We start from the raw sequence: 18,646 nt of genomic DNA on the forward strand, positions 1-18,646 counted from the left end.
TCTTTTGAATCACAAGTTGTATATTTTTATATGGTTATGTAAATGAATTAATCCAAATAGTTTGTTTGCTAACCAAAATTAATCTAATTTATAAATGATCTCTGTGTTTCCAATAATTATCTTTGATTGCAAACGAAAATTAATCTAATTGATTAGATGTCATACTTCGTAAAGAGTGTGAGTTCAACTCTTGGTTTTGATTTCTTTCTTAATGCGTTGGATTTCGATACTCATGCACTCACATAATTTTTTTTTATTTTAAAAGTAATTTTCTTTAAACTTGAGGATGTGTTTGGCTTAGTACGCTAGTAGTTGTGATACATTGGATTTAAGAAATATTTTTCTATCAACAAGGTTGAGTTTAAGAGAACGAATTAAACTTTTACAATGCAGTCGAAATCTCAATTTAAAAAGGTGTATTCATGTTTAGTGCTTGAAACATCTCAACTTTTATGTGAAATTAACAAAAAGAGACGATTTTCTCTTTCTTTATTAACCCACTAAGGTAGGTAGATCATTTTAATTTTGAGGCAAGATAGTAGAAAGTTGTCATAGCTTTTTATTTGAAATTACCTAAAATGTTGTCATAGTTGTGAAAAAATATTTTAAAATAAGGGTCTTGCTAACAAACAAGTATCTTTGTGCTCTAAGAACACTTATTAAGTATTCAAAAATGAAAAAAAAATGATAATTTTCATATAGAAAAAATTATTTTTTGATGTTTTCATGTGTTATTGAATAAAATAAAATTCTATTTTAGACTTCTTATCAAATGCTTTAAGAACACTTCCAAAAAATAAATGTTATCTTGCTTTTTATGTGACCTTTATTAGATTTTTACAAATCTATCCCTAAATTAATATTATATGCCCTATTTTTAAGTCATTATATTTCAATATACATTTATAACAAGGACTAAAAATCAAATAATTAAGCTCAATTGATTAATTAATTTTAATAGAAGACAAAACATTTTGGAGAATGTGAGTTCGAATTCTCACTGAAATATTCATTGTTTAAATTCTTTTTGTAAGATCATTGGTTGAACATTACTTAAATTCAAACAAATTGCAAATCGTCAAAACTCATCCTTTAGAATCTATATCCTTCGGTCACTCTTACAAACAAAAAAACTATTTTTTAGATTTATTGAATAAATGATGTATCTAAACTATAATATTGACTATATATATCATTCATTTAATGAATAAAAAAGTGATTTTTTTGTTAATAATGATAATGACAATAGGGTGCAGAGTACTAAGAAAAAAAAAAAACAAATAAGAACCATTTTTCAAATTTTAATATACTTTATTATTTTGCTTATACTCCAGTTTCTTACTTTAAATTTTGTGTAAAAATCTACTCTAATTTAAATGTAAATTAGGTGAAGATTCTTTGTTGCTTAAAAAAGCATTTTTAAGCACATTTATGTGCTTTCCACTTTATAGTCAACTTGTTTTATTATCCTTTCCGTAAAACACACACAATGACAATTCACATGCCACTACAATAACTTCATGTTGGGTAGGTTTTTGTAAATAAATTTTGCCCTTGGCAAGGGACCCTGCTACCTCGTCCCCTACAAATTGTCTTCCACAAGTCACAACCATTCACAAGATGCCCAAGATACAATTCTCTCTAAAATACCATCCACAGCCCTAGACTCTACTTTTGAACTTCTCATAAACTGACATTTGTTTCTTTCCAAAAAAAAAAAAAAACTATCATTTGATTTCTTTTATTCTAATAATTAATTTCATAAAGTAGGTCGATATTTCAAAATGGTATAGGTTTATCACATTGTCAATTCTTCTGTCAACTTAATGTCATTATAGGCCCTATTTTTTTCAACAATGTTTATAGACCTTATAAATATGATTATCGACCCGTAAAAAAAATAACAATGATTATCGAATGGTATTGGTAAAATAGGAGACTAAGTTGATAGATTCTTACAACCTCAAATACCAAATAAAGTCCTATACTCTAAATTGGGTCTGCTTTAAGGGCTATGAGATTAGATTGGGTAGTTGAAATAAATAAGTTAACTAATGGTAATAAAAGAGGTTGGTTGAATTTTTAAGTGGTTGACCTGTGTCCCACAAAAATGTGGGTTTAACTCCAATTGTCGATGTGCGAATCTTTTTAATTAGAGATTTGTAAGTACTTTTGTAAAAATGCTTTGAATTTGGGGTATACTCTGACTCTAATGAGTTTCGAAAACCTAACTCACCTAGCCTTTATTTCATAAAAAAGATTCATGGCTCAAACCCACCCATGCGGTTCCAACAAGAAAAGTACTAATGTTGGGGTGGGGATTGAATTCCCCGATATAACTACATCACATAGTTACAAACTCTTAGTCGTTCGATCTAGATCTACGACTAATATTGCTTCACTGTATGAAATTGACTATATACTTTAGATCACTCAATTTCAAATCAAAGACCGAAACTAACTAATGCGTGAAACTACATGATCTCATACTCTAGACAATCACGATCCATGGAGGTGTTGTTAACAAATTGTACCATCTCCCCAAATTCAATTCTTCCCTTATGCGTAGAAAATTCAAAACCTTTACTACAGGGATCAACTCCAACCATGGGAACACATCAATTTTTGTAGTCAATTTTCTTGAGCCAGTAAGACTGCAAAGTAAATTCTTCCCTTATGAAAAGAGATTTTTCATCTATTGCAGACCTACCGACTCAAGAGATTAATCTCTACATTTACACGCACATCATCGAGAAAAAAAATAAAATTCAAAACCAATATTCATATATTTTTGTAGCTACATTAATTTGGGCCAAATGAAAGCCCAATAAAACAAACACAATGCAAATCTTGTTGTTTCTCATGTAAACAGTGTGTTCCATTCTCTCTTCCCTCCATTCACGCTACACCTCAATCCATCACCATCTCCATCTTCCATCTTCCTTCCAAATCCCAATTCCCCAATTCTCCGATTCGAACTTCAACCGCCGAGATTCTGTTCATTGATTTCCCCTTCATCCTTCCCCGGAGTCTCAGTGGGACCCACTTCCCCTTTTCCGATCAAGTTTCCATTTTTACCCTTCCACCCCACTCAAAAACCGAAATCATTCGTGGGTTTCCCTTCTCAATGCTTGAAATCAAATGTAGCTTCTGGGGTTTCGAATTTTTGTATAATGTGACATGATGAAGAAAATTTAAAATTTTCTACTTAGATTTAAACTTTCATCAATAGTTAATTATTATTATCATTATTGTTTTCAAGAGATTTAGGATTTGTAGATTTGATTGTTGTTACAGTGGTGGGTTTGATGGTGAAAAGGAGATGAAATTGAAAGGAGAGAGATGACTGGAGTGTCATTGGGTCTACGAACAGGTAGCTATGGTTCTCTGCAGTTGATTCAAAACGGTAATGTTTCGCAGGTTCCGGTGCTTGTTCGTAGAGCTTCGAAGACGCTCCTTTATAACCCCAAAGAGAAAGAGAGGAGTTGTTTGTATATTTGTCGTCATCTTGGTCGTGGCAAAGTTGCTATGCTTCTCATGCTTCTTTGTGGCCTTTTCATTTTTGTCTTTGGTTGCTTTACACTTTACAAAGGTTAGTTTTAGACTTTTAGTTAGTTAGTTTGTTACTTTTACATTGGTTCATGCATCTATTTGTGTTTAGAGTTTAATGTATGTGCGTGTGTCCCTATCATTACATCACATCTACTGTTGTTAAATAGGGGTGCTATTGCGTAGCAGAATTTGAACAAATCACTATGTATAGTATAGCAAGGAGAGTAGATCAGATGGAGGATAACCAGATCAAATTATGAACATGGTGGCTCTATTTAGTGCAAAATGTCGTCAAATTATGAATATCGTGGCGATTTAGCCACTATATGTAGTAAGGGGAGTAGATCAGATGGAGGATAGCCATATCAAATTATGAATATAGAGGAAGACCTAGAAAAACTATAAGAGAAACTATTAAGAAAGATCTAGAAATTAATGAGTTAGATCGAAATATGGTTTATGATAGAACATTATGACATAGTTTGATCCTTGTAGCCAACTCCACTTAGTGGGACAAGACTTGGTTGTTGTTGTTGTAGCAGCGCTATAGCACTAATGCGTAACAGAATTTGACAAACTGTTATTTTCCGTGATCCAAATTGACAACATTGATCGTATCTTGCTACATAGATGTGGATTTGGATTGCACGCAGTTACTGTGTGCGGAGTCGGTTTCAGCCTCCAATGTTGAATCAATGATAAAGATTGGTTAGTACTGATTTTATGAAGGTGTAATGGGAACTGACCAATCTCAAATTGATGACTGAGATCTAATAACTAAATGACACTATGACGAGATATGATTGGTTTTTTACGCTGTGCCCGTGCATATATATTAAACTAGTTTTGTAATATTGGTTTTGACTTATGACATACTTTGAAATGTCTTTCTTTGTGTGTATAACTTTGTAACTTTTGTTTATCAAATCTGTATGTTTCATGGTGTGCTTTTGGTGTTCTGTTGAACTATAGGTGGAAACATCACCAGTGAAATTGAAGATACACGATCTTATGCCCTTAGTACCTACAAAGTTATAGGCGTCGATGGAACAATAGAAACTAAGTTAAAGGGTAGTAGTTCTTCTACTTCGTTGACAAGTAGGCATAAAAATTCATTCAGGGAACCTCCTGTTTCCCCTTTACGATCTTCATATAATTTGAAAGGAAAAAAAGGAGCATCCTCTACTGTGGGACATCAGTGTGACCATTTTGCATTTCCTCCTCCTCCACCAGCTGATAGAAGACGTACCGGACCACGCCGTAAGTTTTGTTTTGTTGTATTTTCTGTCTGACCTTGTTTTCAATTATTAACTTACAAAACTGTATCTGTTTTGAATTTGTGCAATAGCATCTGATATAAATATCGAATACAGTGCAGATTGAGTTGTAGTCATTTTAGAATTTTGATGATCAGGTTTTTACTCTTTCCCTTTCAGCATGTCCTGTGTGCTATATTCCTGTGGAGCAAGCTATAGCTAGTATGCCAACTTCTCCATCAGAGTCTCCTGTACTTCGCACTCTCACATATGCACATAATGAAAATATGTTTCCAAGTGAACCGGAGGGCGGCTCTGATTTTGGTGGATACCCTCCTCTGGAAGAAAGGGATGCTTCTTTTGATATAAAAGAGACCATGAAAGTGCATTGTGGGTTAGTTCTTTCTAATTTTCTCATAACTTGGAGAGTAATCTTCTTGAAAGAATTCATAATTTAGTTTCCATTAGTGTCCCATAAGAATTAGTTTTTACAGAAATGGATTTGATGCAGTAAAAATTCTTGCAGTGACTGTATCTCGGTTGTTGGATAAAGATCAGATGATTTGTATTTTGTGTTTGCGTTTAAAACCCAATTTGATGAAGTAGAGACATGACCCATTTGATCTTTGTTCAACGGTTTAGATGTGGTGACTGTAGGAATTTTTTACTGCGCAGAATCTAGATCCAGTTTGTGCGTACTGAGTGCATTTTTCATACCTTTTATCACATTTGACACGCACTCTTGACAGATTTGTAAAAGGAAGCAGACCTGGTCGCCAGACTGGATTTGATTTTGATGAGGAAGACCTCTTAGAGTTGGATCAGTACCATGATATCATTGTTGCATCTGCTATATTTGGTACAATTTATGACTTATTCCGATCTACATACGATTTTGTCCTTTGTTTTCTGTTTCTCATTGCTCCATCACATCTATGCCAGGAAACTATGATGTAATACAGCAGCCCAGGAACATCAGTAAACAAGCAAGGAAGAACATTCCTTTCTATATGTTCATTGATGAAGAGACAGAAATGTATATGAGAAATGCCAGTATTTTGGATAGCAGAAGGAGAGTTGGATTATGGAGAATCATTGTTGTCCGGAATATTCCGTATGCTGATTCTAGGCGTAATGGAAAGGTTGATTGCTTACTCATTATTACAATAACAGTAATCTATTGAAATTTGATAGTATTTTTGGTCAAACTCCCTATTTCTAATATCATGCCACCTACGATATAATGAGTGTGTAAATGATTTTGTATGGCCTCTTATGAATTATGATGCCTCTAAACTTATTGCAGATTCCAAAACTTCTTTTGCACAGAATCTTCCCCAACATCCGATATTCAATTTGGATTGATGGGAAGCTTGAGCTAGTTAAAGACCCATATCAAATTCTTGAAAGGTAAAAGGCTCTCTATTTTTTATTATTTTTTTTCCTGTTGTACATAGTGGGATAAGTTTCTGTTAACTGTAATTTATACTTTAGAGTCAAAAATAGTACTATTATTTGACAAATTTAGATATTATAAAATCAGCCATACAATTAGAGGGTTTATTTATTTTTTTATTAATTGCTAAATGATTTTCAGCATGGATTTGCATGTTTTTAAATTTAGGGTTAATACTGTTTTTGGTCCCTGTAATATTAGCGAATTCCAGTTTTAGTCCCTGTAAAATAAAAAATTTAGATTCTGTCCTTGTAATTTCATACTCCTCCACTTTTGGTCCCTTATTTAACCACGTCAGCAGAATCTGCATAAATTTCGTCCCTGTAATTTCAGATTCCTCCCCCTTTTGGTCCCTGTAATTTCAGATACCTCCACTTTTGGTCCCTCATTTCATGAGCCATGTATGCAGATTTTTTTGACGTGGTGAAATTAGGGACCAAAAGTGGAAGAATATGAAATTACAAGGTCAAAATCTAATTTTTTTTTTACAGGGATTAAAACCAGAATTCGCTAATATTACAGGGACCAAAAGCGGTATTAACCCTTAAATTTATTTACTATTTTCAACTTCATGATACTTGTGCACATCCCTTACAATTTGGTTTCAAGTTTGTCTCTGCCCTTGGTATTTTCTATAAGAGTTTTGAAAATTTCTTATTGCAAAATACCGACTTAGATTTCATTTTATAGTTATGAACTTATGATGATCAAAATATACAGCCCTTCGTATTTGGTGCTCTATATGTAACAGTTGCTTACTTAGCAAAGTTACCTAGAAGGCTTTCATTGTGTGAAAATAATGATTTGTGTGCTGTGAAGAACTGCTTACTCTAAGGCAGACTGTAGGGTCTTCAGGAGTTGACCGTTAGACCACTAACTAAGAAATATTACACTAAGAGACCTAAACAGGTCTGAACCGGTCCCTTGGGATAGTTATTGTGCAATTATGTAATGTAAGTTAAAGTTTGTAAGTTGCAGTTGTGTATTTGTAAGTTTGTAATAAATAGGACAGTTAAAGGAAAAATAGGTCAGTCAGGTTTTGGTTAAGGAATCGGAAGGGAGAGATTTCATGCTCTCAAAACTTGGAAGGGAAAACCAAACATTATGTCATCCCTGTCTCGTGAAATTTCCTATGTTGTGCTGTTGCATGTGTCATAAATAAATGAACTTCTGTTGATACACTGTCTCAGAGGGTTCCTTAATATAAAATTCAGCTTTTATCTTTAATTTATTCAAGATTAGATACAAGTTGTAAACATAGACCTCATGAGGTCTCTCCTTATTGGGCTTATCCCTGTCATTTGTCAACAGTAATTTAATTTCTGATAGTATATAAGAAATATATTCATTGCCACTCCCTTTTATATCATCCAGGTTCTTGTGGCGCCCAAATGCTACTTTTGCCATTTCAAGACACTATAGACGCTTTGATGTCTTTGTCGAGGCAGAGGCTAATAAAGTTGCTGGAAAATATGAGAATGCTTCCATTGATCGCCAAGTTCAATTTTATCAATACCACGATGGTTTAACTCGTTATTCCAGGGCTAAGCTTCCTATAACTAGTGGTAAGAACAATTTTGATATTTACATGCCTGTGTGTGCAAAATAGGTTATTATGTGCAGAGAGATGTGCCTGTGGTTGCATATAATGCTCCATCTAAAATTTGCCTTGTGCCTCTGTAGATGTGCCTGAAGGCTGTGTTATCATTAGAGAACACATTCCAATTACAAATCTGTTTACCTGCTTATGGTTCAATGAAGTTGACCGCTTTACTTCTAGAGATCAGTTAAGCTTTTCCACGGTAAGAGACAAAATAATGGCAAAAGTTGATTGGAGTATCAATATGTTTCTGGATTGTGAGAGGCGTAACTTTGTAATACAGGTTAGTTTTTTCATGCTGCCATTTTTCTGTGTTCAGTTTGGAATTGAAGATTTGCTTCCATTTTATTTTTTTCACTTTTGAACAAGTGTTTTGGAGATCATTGGGGAAATTTTGAATGATCTCTCAATTTTCTAAAAATAATTGGCACTAGAACATCCCTCAGTTCTATTGAATCACTGCACATTGGGAAGGAGTCAAGTCACTCCCATGTCCACCTGATTTGAGAAATTGTTTTCTGTTTTCACTTTTAAATACAACTCTGCTACCTTGTTTTCAGTCTATATTTTTGAACTTTTGTACGTGAAACAGGTCTTCACTTTCCACTATTTTCTGTACAACTCTGAAAACAAGGAGACTCTTTTATAAATAAAAGTGAAAATCGAAATTGGAAACAAAAAAAGTAATTAATCAGTCTGAACATTTCATGCACAAAACTTTGATAAAAGGAAACAAATTGAATAATGCTAGTCATTTTCCCCTCATGAGATTTTGGCTAATTCCTCATAGTGTAAATTCTCTTCATTACACACACATACATATAAATTTGTGAATAGTAACCAACTTTCTTTTTTCTTTCCTCATCTGTTCTTTGAAATAAAGAATTTTTATGTTGTTGGTTTGTGATAAACAATACCAGGCGTACCATAGAGATGTATTGGAGAACATGCCTCCCCCTCCGCCTCCTCGTCCTCGTCCAGTTGTTGTAATTCGGCGTCCTCGTCTTCCACCTGTTTTCTTTACTATTAACAAGCCTCCGGTGAAGAAGAATCCTAAGCGCGGGAGAGGAGATAGGAGATCAGGTTCTAAGCGTCATCGTAAAATAGTAGACAATGTTGTTATGAACCAAATTTTATTTTAGTCTTGATCTTTTCTCCTTGAGGTTTTGGTTTCTTTTTTAACTCGCGGTTCTAAATTGTAAATGCATTCTTTGTTGCAAATTATACACGAAAAAGCTCTGAACAACTGATACCATTTCAAAAATGTTGCCTCCTTTTATGTTTTAATTGTAAATATCTCTGTCTTTGACAAGATCCTTGCTTACCTTTTTCAAAAGGGAAAGAAAAAAAGGGAGAAAGAAATGGGTTCTCAGTTGTGTGTGCCTTTTGCACACAATACAATTTGTATTCATAAGTTATTATTAGTTATTATTTAATCCTCATATATTTACTTGCAAATTTTATCCATGATATAAATGAGAGAACATTCAAGTTAGTTCATAAAATATCTTTACAAATATCTATTTTATACGATTTGATTGAAAACATAAACATATGTAAAAATGTTTTGCACCGTCACTCCATATAAATTAATTAATCATTTAAATTTGATCTGTAATAAAAAAAAATTGGTTTTGATTTTGGAGATCGTTACCAGTAGAATTCATGGCGCTGATTTCATTTATCACTTGCTAGCTTTGTGATCCCTTGAGTGAAAAAAATAAAGAAACTTCGTGATCCTCTTGATTTTCGTAGAAATTCTGTAATAAAAATATTTTTGCAAATAAATCTTGTTGAAAAATAATATGTAAGATTTGGCCCATAATTCTTGCATGACTTGATTATCAAATCAACAATTTTATACAAATCCATGCATACACTCTCTGCTTCACCTCTTTAGGTCTTCAAAGGTTTCGACTATGACCATGACCATAGCCAAACATTTGTTCTCCAAAGAAGAATATGAAGAAAACAACGTTTGTTTTCACCGTTATCGCTCGACATCGCGGTGATCACCATCATCGCTGCTGGTATATATGTGGGTTGATCAATCCCTTTCTCTTCAACATTCCTTCCTAGAAATTGTGGCTACTGATTTCAAAGCCACTGTTGCCTCAGTTTATTTCATTACCAAGGTGCAATAATCTTTGATCCGTCTTTTTTTTTTATTAATCTTGAATCTATGACATGTTTTTATTATTTTATTTGCTATTAAGTAATTGATAATTTACCTTTGTCAACAAAAAAAAAGATTAATTTACCTTAGCCATTTATGGTGTTTCTTTTCATTCTTATTTTACTCCTTTGATTTCATTATTCGATGAAAGACTTAGGGTACCAAGTGGCCTAAACAAAGGACTTACGGTAACATTCTGATCATACAAACTTGCTACACATTTTTTTACTCATGCAAAACAATATGCAAGCATCTTTTAGATCAATTTTGTGGCACTTGTAATATAAAGAAACGCATTTTTTTTTTTTATAAAAAGAATCATCTTTTTTTGTTTAGTTTTTACCTAGAGACAAAATCGTAGGTAGATTTACCTACAACAGTTTGAATATCAACGAACATTTATCGTCTGTAGGTCTAGTTGCACCCCTAAGGCCGGCCCGGAACACAATTCAATCCCGCCTTATTTTTCAGTGTTTCCTTTTTCTTTTTATGGATGGATATAGTTTTATTGTTTCTTTTTCAAACAATAATAAATATATATTCAAGATTGGAGTATTTGACACTTATAATGTATTTGATTTTTATACAAAAAAAGAAAGTATCCCACACACTAAAAGAATTGAAATTAATGTTTATTATATATATAGTATTTATTTTACTTTTCTTTATCTAACAATATTTTTTTGACTGAGATTTTTAATAAATAGAAATTTAATCATAAACATGATAGACGGTAGTATACTTAAATAACTAACAAGGAAAAAAATCCTCTCAAAAAAGTAACAAGAAAAATGAAACCAATAGTAGATGATTTCCATGCATTGCGTTCTTAAAGTTTTTCTTTTTAATTGAAAAGGTGTGTTTTTGTATCTTCAATAATGATATATAAAAAGTCATTGAAAGAAAAAAGTTAGAAAAATAAATAATTAAAGTATATTTTCAAAATAATTATTTTATGCGTATTATGTTTAAATATTTTTGATTTGAGGTTGTGATCACCATAGTTTCTCACCTAAAAACACTGCTTTCTTGTCACCTTTTCTCTTTGCTTTGCTATATAAATAATCACTTCTCAACTTTTAAGTTCTCAAAGGCAAACAAGAAAGAGAGAGAAAGAGAGAGAGGTGGTGCATGCAATATCAATGGAGTCTACAAAGAATTTGTTGCCACTTTCTGATGATGTTAAGCAGAGCCAAGAGACAGAACACAAAGGTCCAACCATGACAAGACAAGGAGTCTATGCTGCTTTATCTTATATGGCCTCTTCAGGTTTGTAATTTTTACCTCTTCAAACATCATTTTTCTACAGTAAAAACTTGAGATGAAAGTGAATAAAAATTTCATGAAGAGAATAATTTTGATATAATGTGAGTGTAAAAAGTTATATACCATTTGTCTAATTTTATAAGTAGTTATGATTAACGTCAAACATTTTTAATGATAGAACGATTACAATTTATTGACGGTGTAATTTTTTTTAAACTAATGTATATGAATTAAATTTTTAGATAAATTGTCTTTTTCAATATTATCATAAAAAACTTATCTATACACCATTATTGTGTTACCATATGCTTATAACAACATTTGAAAAAGGGATTAGTTGGCTATCCATATATAACTCCCAAGATTGATTAATCAAAATCACTGAATCAACTATTCTAATTTATTAAATGTAGTACAATAATATTTTTTTTCCTACAGTAAACTTTGGTCTCATCATATTTAGTTAGCTACCTTGGAGACAACGTTTGTTTGAAGCTCAGCCAGAGAGAATGTCACATTATTTTAGTGCATAACTAGTCTGCAAAGATCTTAGTCAAATAACAAATCAAAACAAGTAGATGTGGCTTGGCTGGGGACCATTTTGATGTGAATTTGTTTAGGATTAGAATCTTGTTGTAACCTATATTGTTACAATATAAACAGTAGAGAATTTGTTTGTGTATATGCTTCTAGGTTTTGATCCATACATTGTTACAGTAAGATACAAAGGTAACAGTGCTGAGAATTGTATGATCAATGTCATGGTAACAAGTGCTCCATTCACTAGAATTTCTATGTGTCAACTTCACAAATACAATAACCTGTTACCTAGGAATTTATGTTTTCTTTAGTGCATTGGATTCAATTTGATGAGTAGCAAAAATAATTTTAGAAATATAAGTATTTTTTTTTATAAGAATCATAAAATTGATTTTGATATTATGATATATCTAACTGTTTTTTAGTAGAAATGTTCTCACAAATGAAGTTTGAATTTGGAGCTTTTACTTCCAAATATATTTTTTAGGCTCAAATTGTTTGATTTATTTTTAGAGTAGTGATATTTGAAGAACTATTTCGTACAACTTTTGGTGACAACTTTTTTTTCTCTCTTTTCATTGGTTAAAAACAATTGAGAGAGAATAAGATGATAATGTGAGTATGATAGAGGAAGTTGTCAAAAAGTTGTCACAAAGTGGTTGTACAAATATCATTTCTCTTATTTTTATATAAATATGTTTAGATATAAACACATAAATGTTTGTGTCCTTCCCCTTTTTGAGGTGACCCAACTTTGTCATATCAACAAAGGAGTGTCATGGCCCAGTACTGGCTGCATGTGCCATAGTGATATGTTTTAAAATGTTTCAACCCAAAAATGATCTTAATCCAAGATCAATAACTTAACATTTGTGATATAAAGATAATAATATGGTAAGATACAACAAGATAGAAGCATATTTACATGATGATATGTTATGATAAGATGTGTGGAAAAAGACTAACATAATACTTGTGTAGTGTTTATATATATATTGATATTGATATAGATTAGGGAGTGTGTGGGATGATTGCACTCCCAAAATTATTTTTTATTATAGAGTTAGGAATGTGCCTTTTTGTCTAACATCTCTTCATACTTTTTCCATTCTAGTGCCTACTTTGGACATAAAATTTAGAGAATTATATTATCTTTTATAGGGTTCTACTTTTATGTCTCATATCATTGATAAAACAATTTGGACTCTAGGATGAGAAGTTCATCTAGCACCGAGAGCAACAACGAACTATATATCAGGACCATCAAGATCCGAACACAACATACTTATAATTTTTTTTTGGAAGATGTCGAATATAAGAGTTATCTCTCTCTCTGATATACCATAGTCGATGCGAGACTAACCATTGCACTTGAATTTCAACAATTCTGCCTTAGTCTTTCACATCACTATACTTTCAAGCACACTAACAACAACCACTTGTATATAAGCAAAACATCTCAATAGTGTCACACCACGTGTGCAATGTGCAATTTTGGTTTAGAAATGAATCTAAGTTGATATCTTGAGTCAGTGCTACTCTTTGTTGTTTTCTTGTGTTTATGGCTGGAAAGTATAGACAGAATAGCATGCTTTGCTACATTAAAATATTATATGATTGGGTCTCAGGTTCAAGTTGTTATCTATTGTTGTCTTCTTGTGGTAATGTACTTTCTTTTCTTCTTTAGTATTGTTTTTTCTCTTAGAGTTAAAAGCTTATATAATAATATATAAAAGTTATATATATATCTCATTACTAATGAAAGTAACCACTAATATAAAGTTCTTCTGCTTAGTATCACCACTTAAAGTATCAATGTAATATAACTTAAAAAACATCCTTATAATAACAAGATTATAAAACTATAAAGAACTGATATAGTTGTTTTTCTTTACATGTGTGAATTGTTTGAGTAAGGATGATTTGTCACTATAACAATTTATTGTAATGATTGGTTTATGTGCAGTACTATTGGTCATGTTCAACAAAGCAGCTCTCACTTCTTACAGTTTTCCATTTACAAATGTCATCACACTTACTCAGGTAAATTCATTTTTCAAGATTCTTTGTGACTATCCTTTAGTAACATTTATACACATTAGACACTTTAGTAACATTTATAGGTAAACATTATTTAGGATGTCAACTTATGTTAATATATATGTGAGACTTGAAAAGTATCAAAGACACAATTATAAATAGGGACAGAGGTAAATATTTTTTACCATGTTTTTCACATGCTGATAAGTTAACTGATAGGTTATGTACTAATATATGTCATATTTGGTTTCAGATGGTGTGTGCATTTGTTATTCTCTATGTGTTAAAATCCTTGAAGATGATTTCTTTCACAACTGGTGAATCTCAGAACAGTTATAAGTCTACCAATTCAATAATATTTGTGTCCTTCAGTACATTAGTCTACACAGTTCCTCTAGCATTAACATATTTGTTGTTTATGGTAAGTCTTTCTAAACATTGATTTGTACTACACATGAATTTTTGGTCTTTCTTCCTAGACTATATATGAATATAAATTTTCAGGTGGTGACGATGGAAGCTGTGCGCGGCATAAATATTCCAATGTACACCACTCTTAGAAGAACTAGTGTGGCATTCACAATGATTATGGAGTATTTTCTATCAGGAAAGAAACATTCAAGTTTTGTTCTTGGAAGGTATGGTACTCTCATTGCTCTAGTATCTGATCGTTGTACTTGGATCATTCATGATAATGATAATGAAAGTGACTATGTTTTGTTGTCGACGTGGCATAAAACCTAATGTAGAACCATTCAGATGGATTTATAATATACCTGTTTAATGCCACGTCAACAAAAAACTAGCCAAATCACCACTCTTCGATCCAAAAATCTGAATGAGGCTTAACGATATCAATTAACCGATTAGTTTGCTTAAGAAAATGAGCACTTTAGTTCTGCGTAGCTAATAAATTTTTTAATTAATTCTTAGTGATTATTACGCCTTAATTAATTTGCCTAACGGATTAAGGGATTTAATAGTGTCGGGATTATCATAGCTGGTGCTTTGGTTGCTGGAGCTAGAGACTTATCATTTGATGCTTATGCCTATACAGTTGTTTTCATAGAAAACATGTGCAAAGCAGTGTACCTTGCTTCAATCTCTCGTGTTGGTAAGATGAACAATGTTTCTTGCTATGTCACATTCATTTGACTATTTTTTGAGTCTATCATTGAATCTCATATACTACTTGAAAATTTTTCATAGGTAAAGCTAGTGGTCTCAATATATTTGGTCTTCTATGGAGCAATGGTAAGATTTAGTGTTAATCATTTTATCTCCTATTTCATTGATTTTGAAGATCACAGTAATTGGACTCATCTTAACTTAACCCTTTCTTTTTCATTTTTAGTGTTGATTTGTGGACCAATAATGTTTCTTTGGTCCTTGCTTAGAGGTGATCTACAATCAACACTCAACTTTCCATACCTGTTCTCTCCTGGATTTCAGGTGCTTCTTCATACCAAATGATTAGAGCATTGCCAATCTTTTTTATTTCATTGATAATTTGGAGGCATTATTTGATTTACTGCATTGGAATCTTTGGCAGGTTGTAATGGTTATGTCATGTGCTTTTACTTTCTTTATAAACTACATTGTAGTTTTGAATACAACTGTCAACTCAGCACTTACACAAGCAATCTGTGGTAATTTAAAGGTTAGTTATGTTTCTACATTATCAACTATCTAAATTTTGCACTAACCATAAGCTATGAAGCACTGACACAAATACGGACACTAAATATCGACATTGAAACGTCTACATCACTATTTGAAAATTTGAAGTAATTATATATGTGTTGTAGTCGTGTCGTGATGGTGTCAAACACATGTTTGACACAACTTCATTATGAAGTGTTTGAGCTACATAGTTGAAGAATCTGTAAATACTATTATCTGAAATATGATTATTTATTCTTTGGCAGGATGTCTTTACTAGTGGGATTGGTTGGGCATTATTTGGAGGACTTCCATATGATTTGGTAAACACAAATCTCTTTAGGGACTTGAATTCTATATTGTATTAATTTTTTATATTATGGGAACTTATAATATCTTATGTTTTGTTGGTATGCAGTTCAATGTTCTTGGTCAAACCCTTGGCTTCCTTGGATCATGTCTTTATGCCTATTGTAAACTACAAGGAATATGAATGAAGATCATAGATTTCATTTTGAAACATCAAATCAAACAGTTACAGTGGACTGTTCTACAAATTTTGAATTCTCTAAATTTTCTTTAATAGCATACAAAATGTGTTATAGTAGCATAGTGAGTGATAACATGTACCCTCAGATTTTGCTCTTATAAATTAGAGGATGAAGATCATTCTGAGTTTAATTAAAGGAAACTACATATTATCCACATGTTCAGATGAAAAAAATCTCAATCATTGGATTATGGATTGCATGATATGTAGATCATTTTTAATTAGACCATTGAGATATTGGGCTGAACAAAAGCTATGTTATAGAGTAGTGATACATAGACCACCTTAAGTGGCATGTACCATTTATACACCCATATACAATTGTGACATGTGTTCATGTGGTCCCCACACACACACAAGAAACTCACTTTCACACACTCTCACATGGGAGTGGTACATAGTGTGTATGAAGAATACGGTGTTCATGAAACATTATCCTAAAAATGTGATAAAACAAAAGAGAATTCTAAGGTGCTTTGAATTTTGGTTGAGAATCCGTATTCGTATACAAAATTAATTCAATTTTTTATTTTATTTTATTTTATTTTTTATGAATACATGCACACCTAAAACAAAAGCATAAATATACAAATTATACTCTTATATAATTTGGATGAAATTATTTACTTACTTACTATAATCATTTCATCAAATTATGTTGAAAGTGTGTGATTATTCGTCGAAAACTATACCTTCTACTATTTATGTGAAAAATATATCTTCTATTTATGTTGTTTATTTTAATAGTATCTTAACATAACAACAACATCTTCTGTATCTATCATAAACTCGTGTGGTAACTTAGATATATGCCAAGTATCTATAAAGTTTATGATATTCAAAACGTTTTGTTATTTTCGGTCTTCTTTTACATTATTAACTCTTTTCTTTCTCCTCTTATTTTCTCATTTTTCTCTCTTGCTATCCTTTAATAGCCACGGTGCCCGAGAGTCGTATTCTCATTCACTTATCCCTTATTACAAAAGTTAAATCTGCTGTCCTCGTGAGTTGATAAGAATAATGTATAATATATGCAAAGTCTGGAGTTCAAACCTCAACCAAAAAAAAAAAAAAACTAAACCCGCTAAGTTGACACTAAACTCTAATCACTCTCATTTTTTCCTCTTAAGTTAGCCTTAAATGTGACATGTTAGGAAATAACATAGTTGAAGCAGAAAAATAAGCACAAGAATATAATGTGGAAACTCCACAATCGAAGAAAAAACCACGACCGTTGTAGAAGAAAAATAAACACAATCACAACACAAGAATATAACGTGAAAACTTTAAAATCGGAGGAAAAACTACGACCGTTGTCTAACCCACAACCAGAGAATATAAGCTTAAAATGTTAATGTCTGGTACATCTAAAAACAAAGAACATGAGTTCAATATATAGCCTTGGTCTTCCCCTTACTTCACCACACTAAGTGATATGTGACTTCTCAAATAGCTAATATTTTTCAACCTCCTTATTTATTTAAGAAACTTGACATTCAAACCCAACAATCTTCACCTTGATTGTAAGAGTTTCATCTTCTACTTCCATTGTCGATACCGACAATCATACTCCACCATAAAGTAGTGTACTTCACTTGAAACCGAACCATTTCAAGAATTTCTTCTCGTCGAAACTTTGCTGAAAGATTATGGTTCAACTCCCAGGTTGGCCTTCAGGAAGTTCTTCAGCCATCGACACATCTCAGCACAAACCTTGCATCAATGCCAACCAATGCCTGTGTGTTGTTCGGAATCCGCTAGCAATAACCTGTCTTTTTGCATGGTATAGCGAAAATACCATAAGGACACACTTTATCTTCTAGATAAGATCACCATAATCTCCGAAAACAAGGGAGACGTTGCTAGCATTTGCCTCATAGTCTTTTTTTGATACTGCTCCATCTAGACAATTTCTCTTTAAATGCTCAGATATTCCACACTTCCAACATGGTATATTCTTTGCATGGGTCTTCTTCCCATTAGCCCCACTTCTAGTTAACAACATTGAGCTTGATGAAGTGGTTTCATCACTTTTCATCCTTCTTTCTTTAAAAATAATTTTAGTTGCAACTTCTTCAAAAACTCAATCTTTCCTTCTCAAACATCAAAACAAGTTTGTGATAAACATAAAAAGGTGGAAGGGAAAAAATGCGTCTTAACACTTTATCTTCATCATCAATCATAACTTCAATAGATTCTAACTCAGAAACAATATTATTCAAAGTACTAAGATTATCAGAGATTTTCGTACCCTCATCCATGCGCAAATTGTGGAATTGCTCCTTCAACAACAACCGATTTGAGCGTCCTTTGTCTGATATAACCCTTCGAGTTTTTCCTAGAGTTCGTTAGCCGATGACAAATTCTGCACATTCGCAAGAACATTCTTTTCCAAACACAGACAAATTGCACTTGCAGCTCTTAAATCTAGTTCCTCCCACTTATCGGCCTCCATGTTGGAAGTGTTTCCTTCCAGCCCCTTGTGTAATCCTTGACTTGTACTTTCCACAAGGCAAAGTTGATTCTTCCATCAAATTTATCTATGTCA

The 18,646-nt window shown here is 32.4% G+C and overlaps 2 protein-coding genes across 2 annotated transcripts; both read left to right on the forward strand.

Annotated features, from left to right (window-relative positions):
- The first annotated feature begins 2,833 nt into the window (after positions 1-2,833).
- Positions 2,834-9,262, forward strand: LOC11413571 (probable hexosyltransferase MUCI70). The gene is made up of 10 exons (XM_039830715.1): positions 2,834-3,110; positions 3,298-3,592; positions 4,525-4,812; positions 4,989-5,202; positions 5,558-5,667; positions 5,751-5,950; positions 6,115-6,218; positions 7,639-7,829; positions 7,948-8,147; positions 8,785-9,262. Exons 2-10 carry the CDS (start codon positions 3,343-3,345, stop codon positions 9,004-9,006), a joined length of 1,779 nt encoding a protein of 592 aa, XP_039686649.1. The 5' UTR covers positions 2,834-3,110; positions 3,298-3,342; the 3' UTR covers positions 9,007-9,262.
- A 1,783-nt stretch (positions 9,263-11,045) lies between these two features.
- LOC11406402 (UDP-N-acetylglucosamine transporter UGNT1) lies at positions 11,046-16,261 on the forward strand. The gene is made up of 10 exons (XM_003596700.4): positions 11,046-11,309; positions 13,813-13,889; positions 14,140-14,307; positions 14,391-14,524; positions 14,870-15,000; positions 15,096-15,140; positions 15,241-15,338; positions 15,439-15,546; positions 15,815-15,871; positions 15,967-16,261. Exons 1-10 carry the CDS (start codon positions 11,183-11,185, stop codon positions 16,039-16,041), a joined length of 1,020 nt encoding a protein of 339 aa, XP_003596748.3. The 5' UTR covers positions 11,046-11,182; the 3' UTR covers positions 16,042-16,261.
- The last annotated feature ends 2,385 nt before the right edge of the window (positions 16,262-18,646 follow it).

This window comes from Medicago truncatula, chromosome 2 (genome assembly GCF_003473485.1).
Source record: "Medicago truncatula cultivar Jemalong A17 chromosome 2, MtrunA17r5.0-ANR, whole genome shotgun sequence".
NCBI lineage: Eukaryota > Viridiplantae > Streptophyta > Magnoliopsida > Fabales > Fabaceae > Medicago > Medicago truncatula.

Excerpts from the sequence above, each read along its gene's own strand:
- LOC11413571 (XM_039830715.1), top strand. The coding sequence starts at position 3,343 with ATGACTGGAGTGTCATTGGGTCTACGAACAGGTAGCTATGGTTCTCTG. Across the intron at positions 4,813-4,988 it reads AAGACGTACCGGACCACGCC|CATGTCCTGTGTGCTATATT; the intron begins GTAAGTTTTGTT and ends TTTCCCTTTCAG. Across the intron at positions 5,951-6,114 it reads ATTCTAGGCGTAATGGAAAG|ATTCCAAAACTTCTTTTGCA; the intron begins GTTGATTGCTTA and ends AACTTATTGCAG.
- LOC11406402 (XM_003596700.4), top strand. The coding sequence starts at position 11,183 with ATGGAGTCTACAAAGAATTTGTTGCCACTTTCTGATGATGTTAAGCAG. Across the intron at positions 15,001-15,095 it reads TGCTTCAATCTCTCGTGTTG|GTAAAGCTAGTGGTCTCAAT; the intron begins GTAAGATGAACA and ends AATTTTTCATAG. Across the intron at positions 15,141-15,240 it reads TGGTCTTCTATGGAGCAATG|TGTTGATTTGTGGACCAATA; the intron begins GTAAGATTTAGT and ends TTTCATTTTTAG.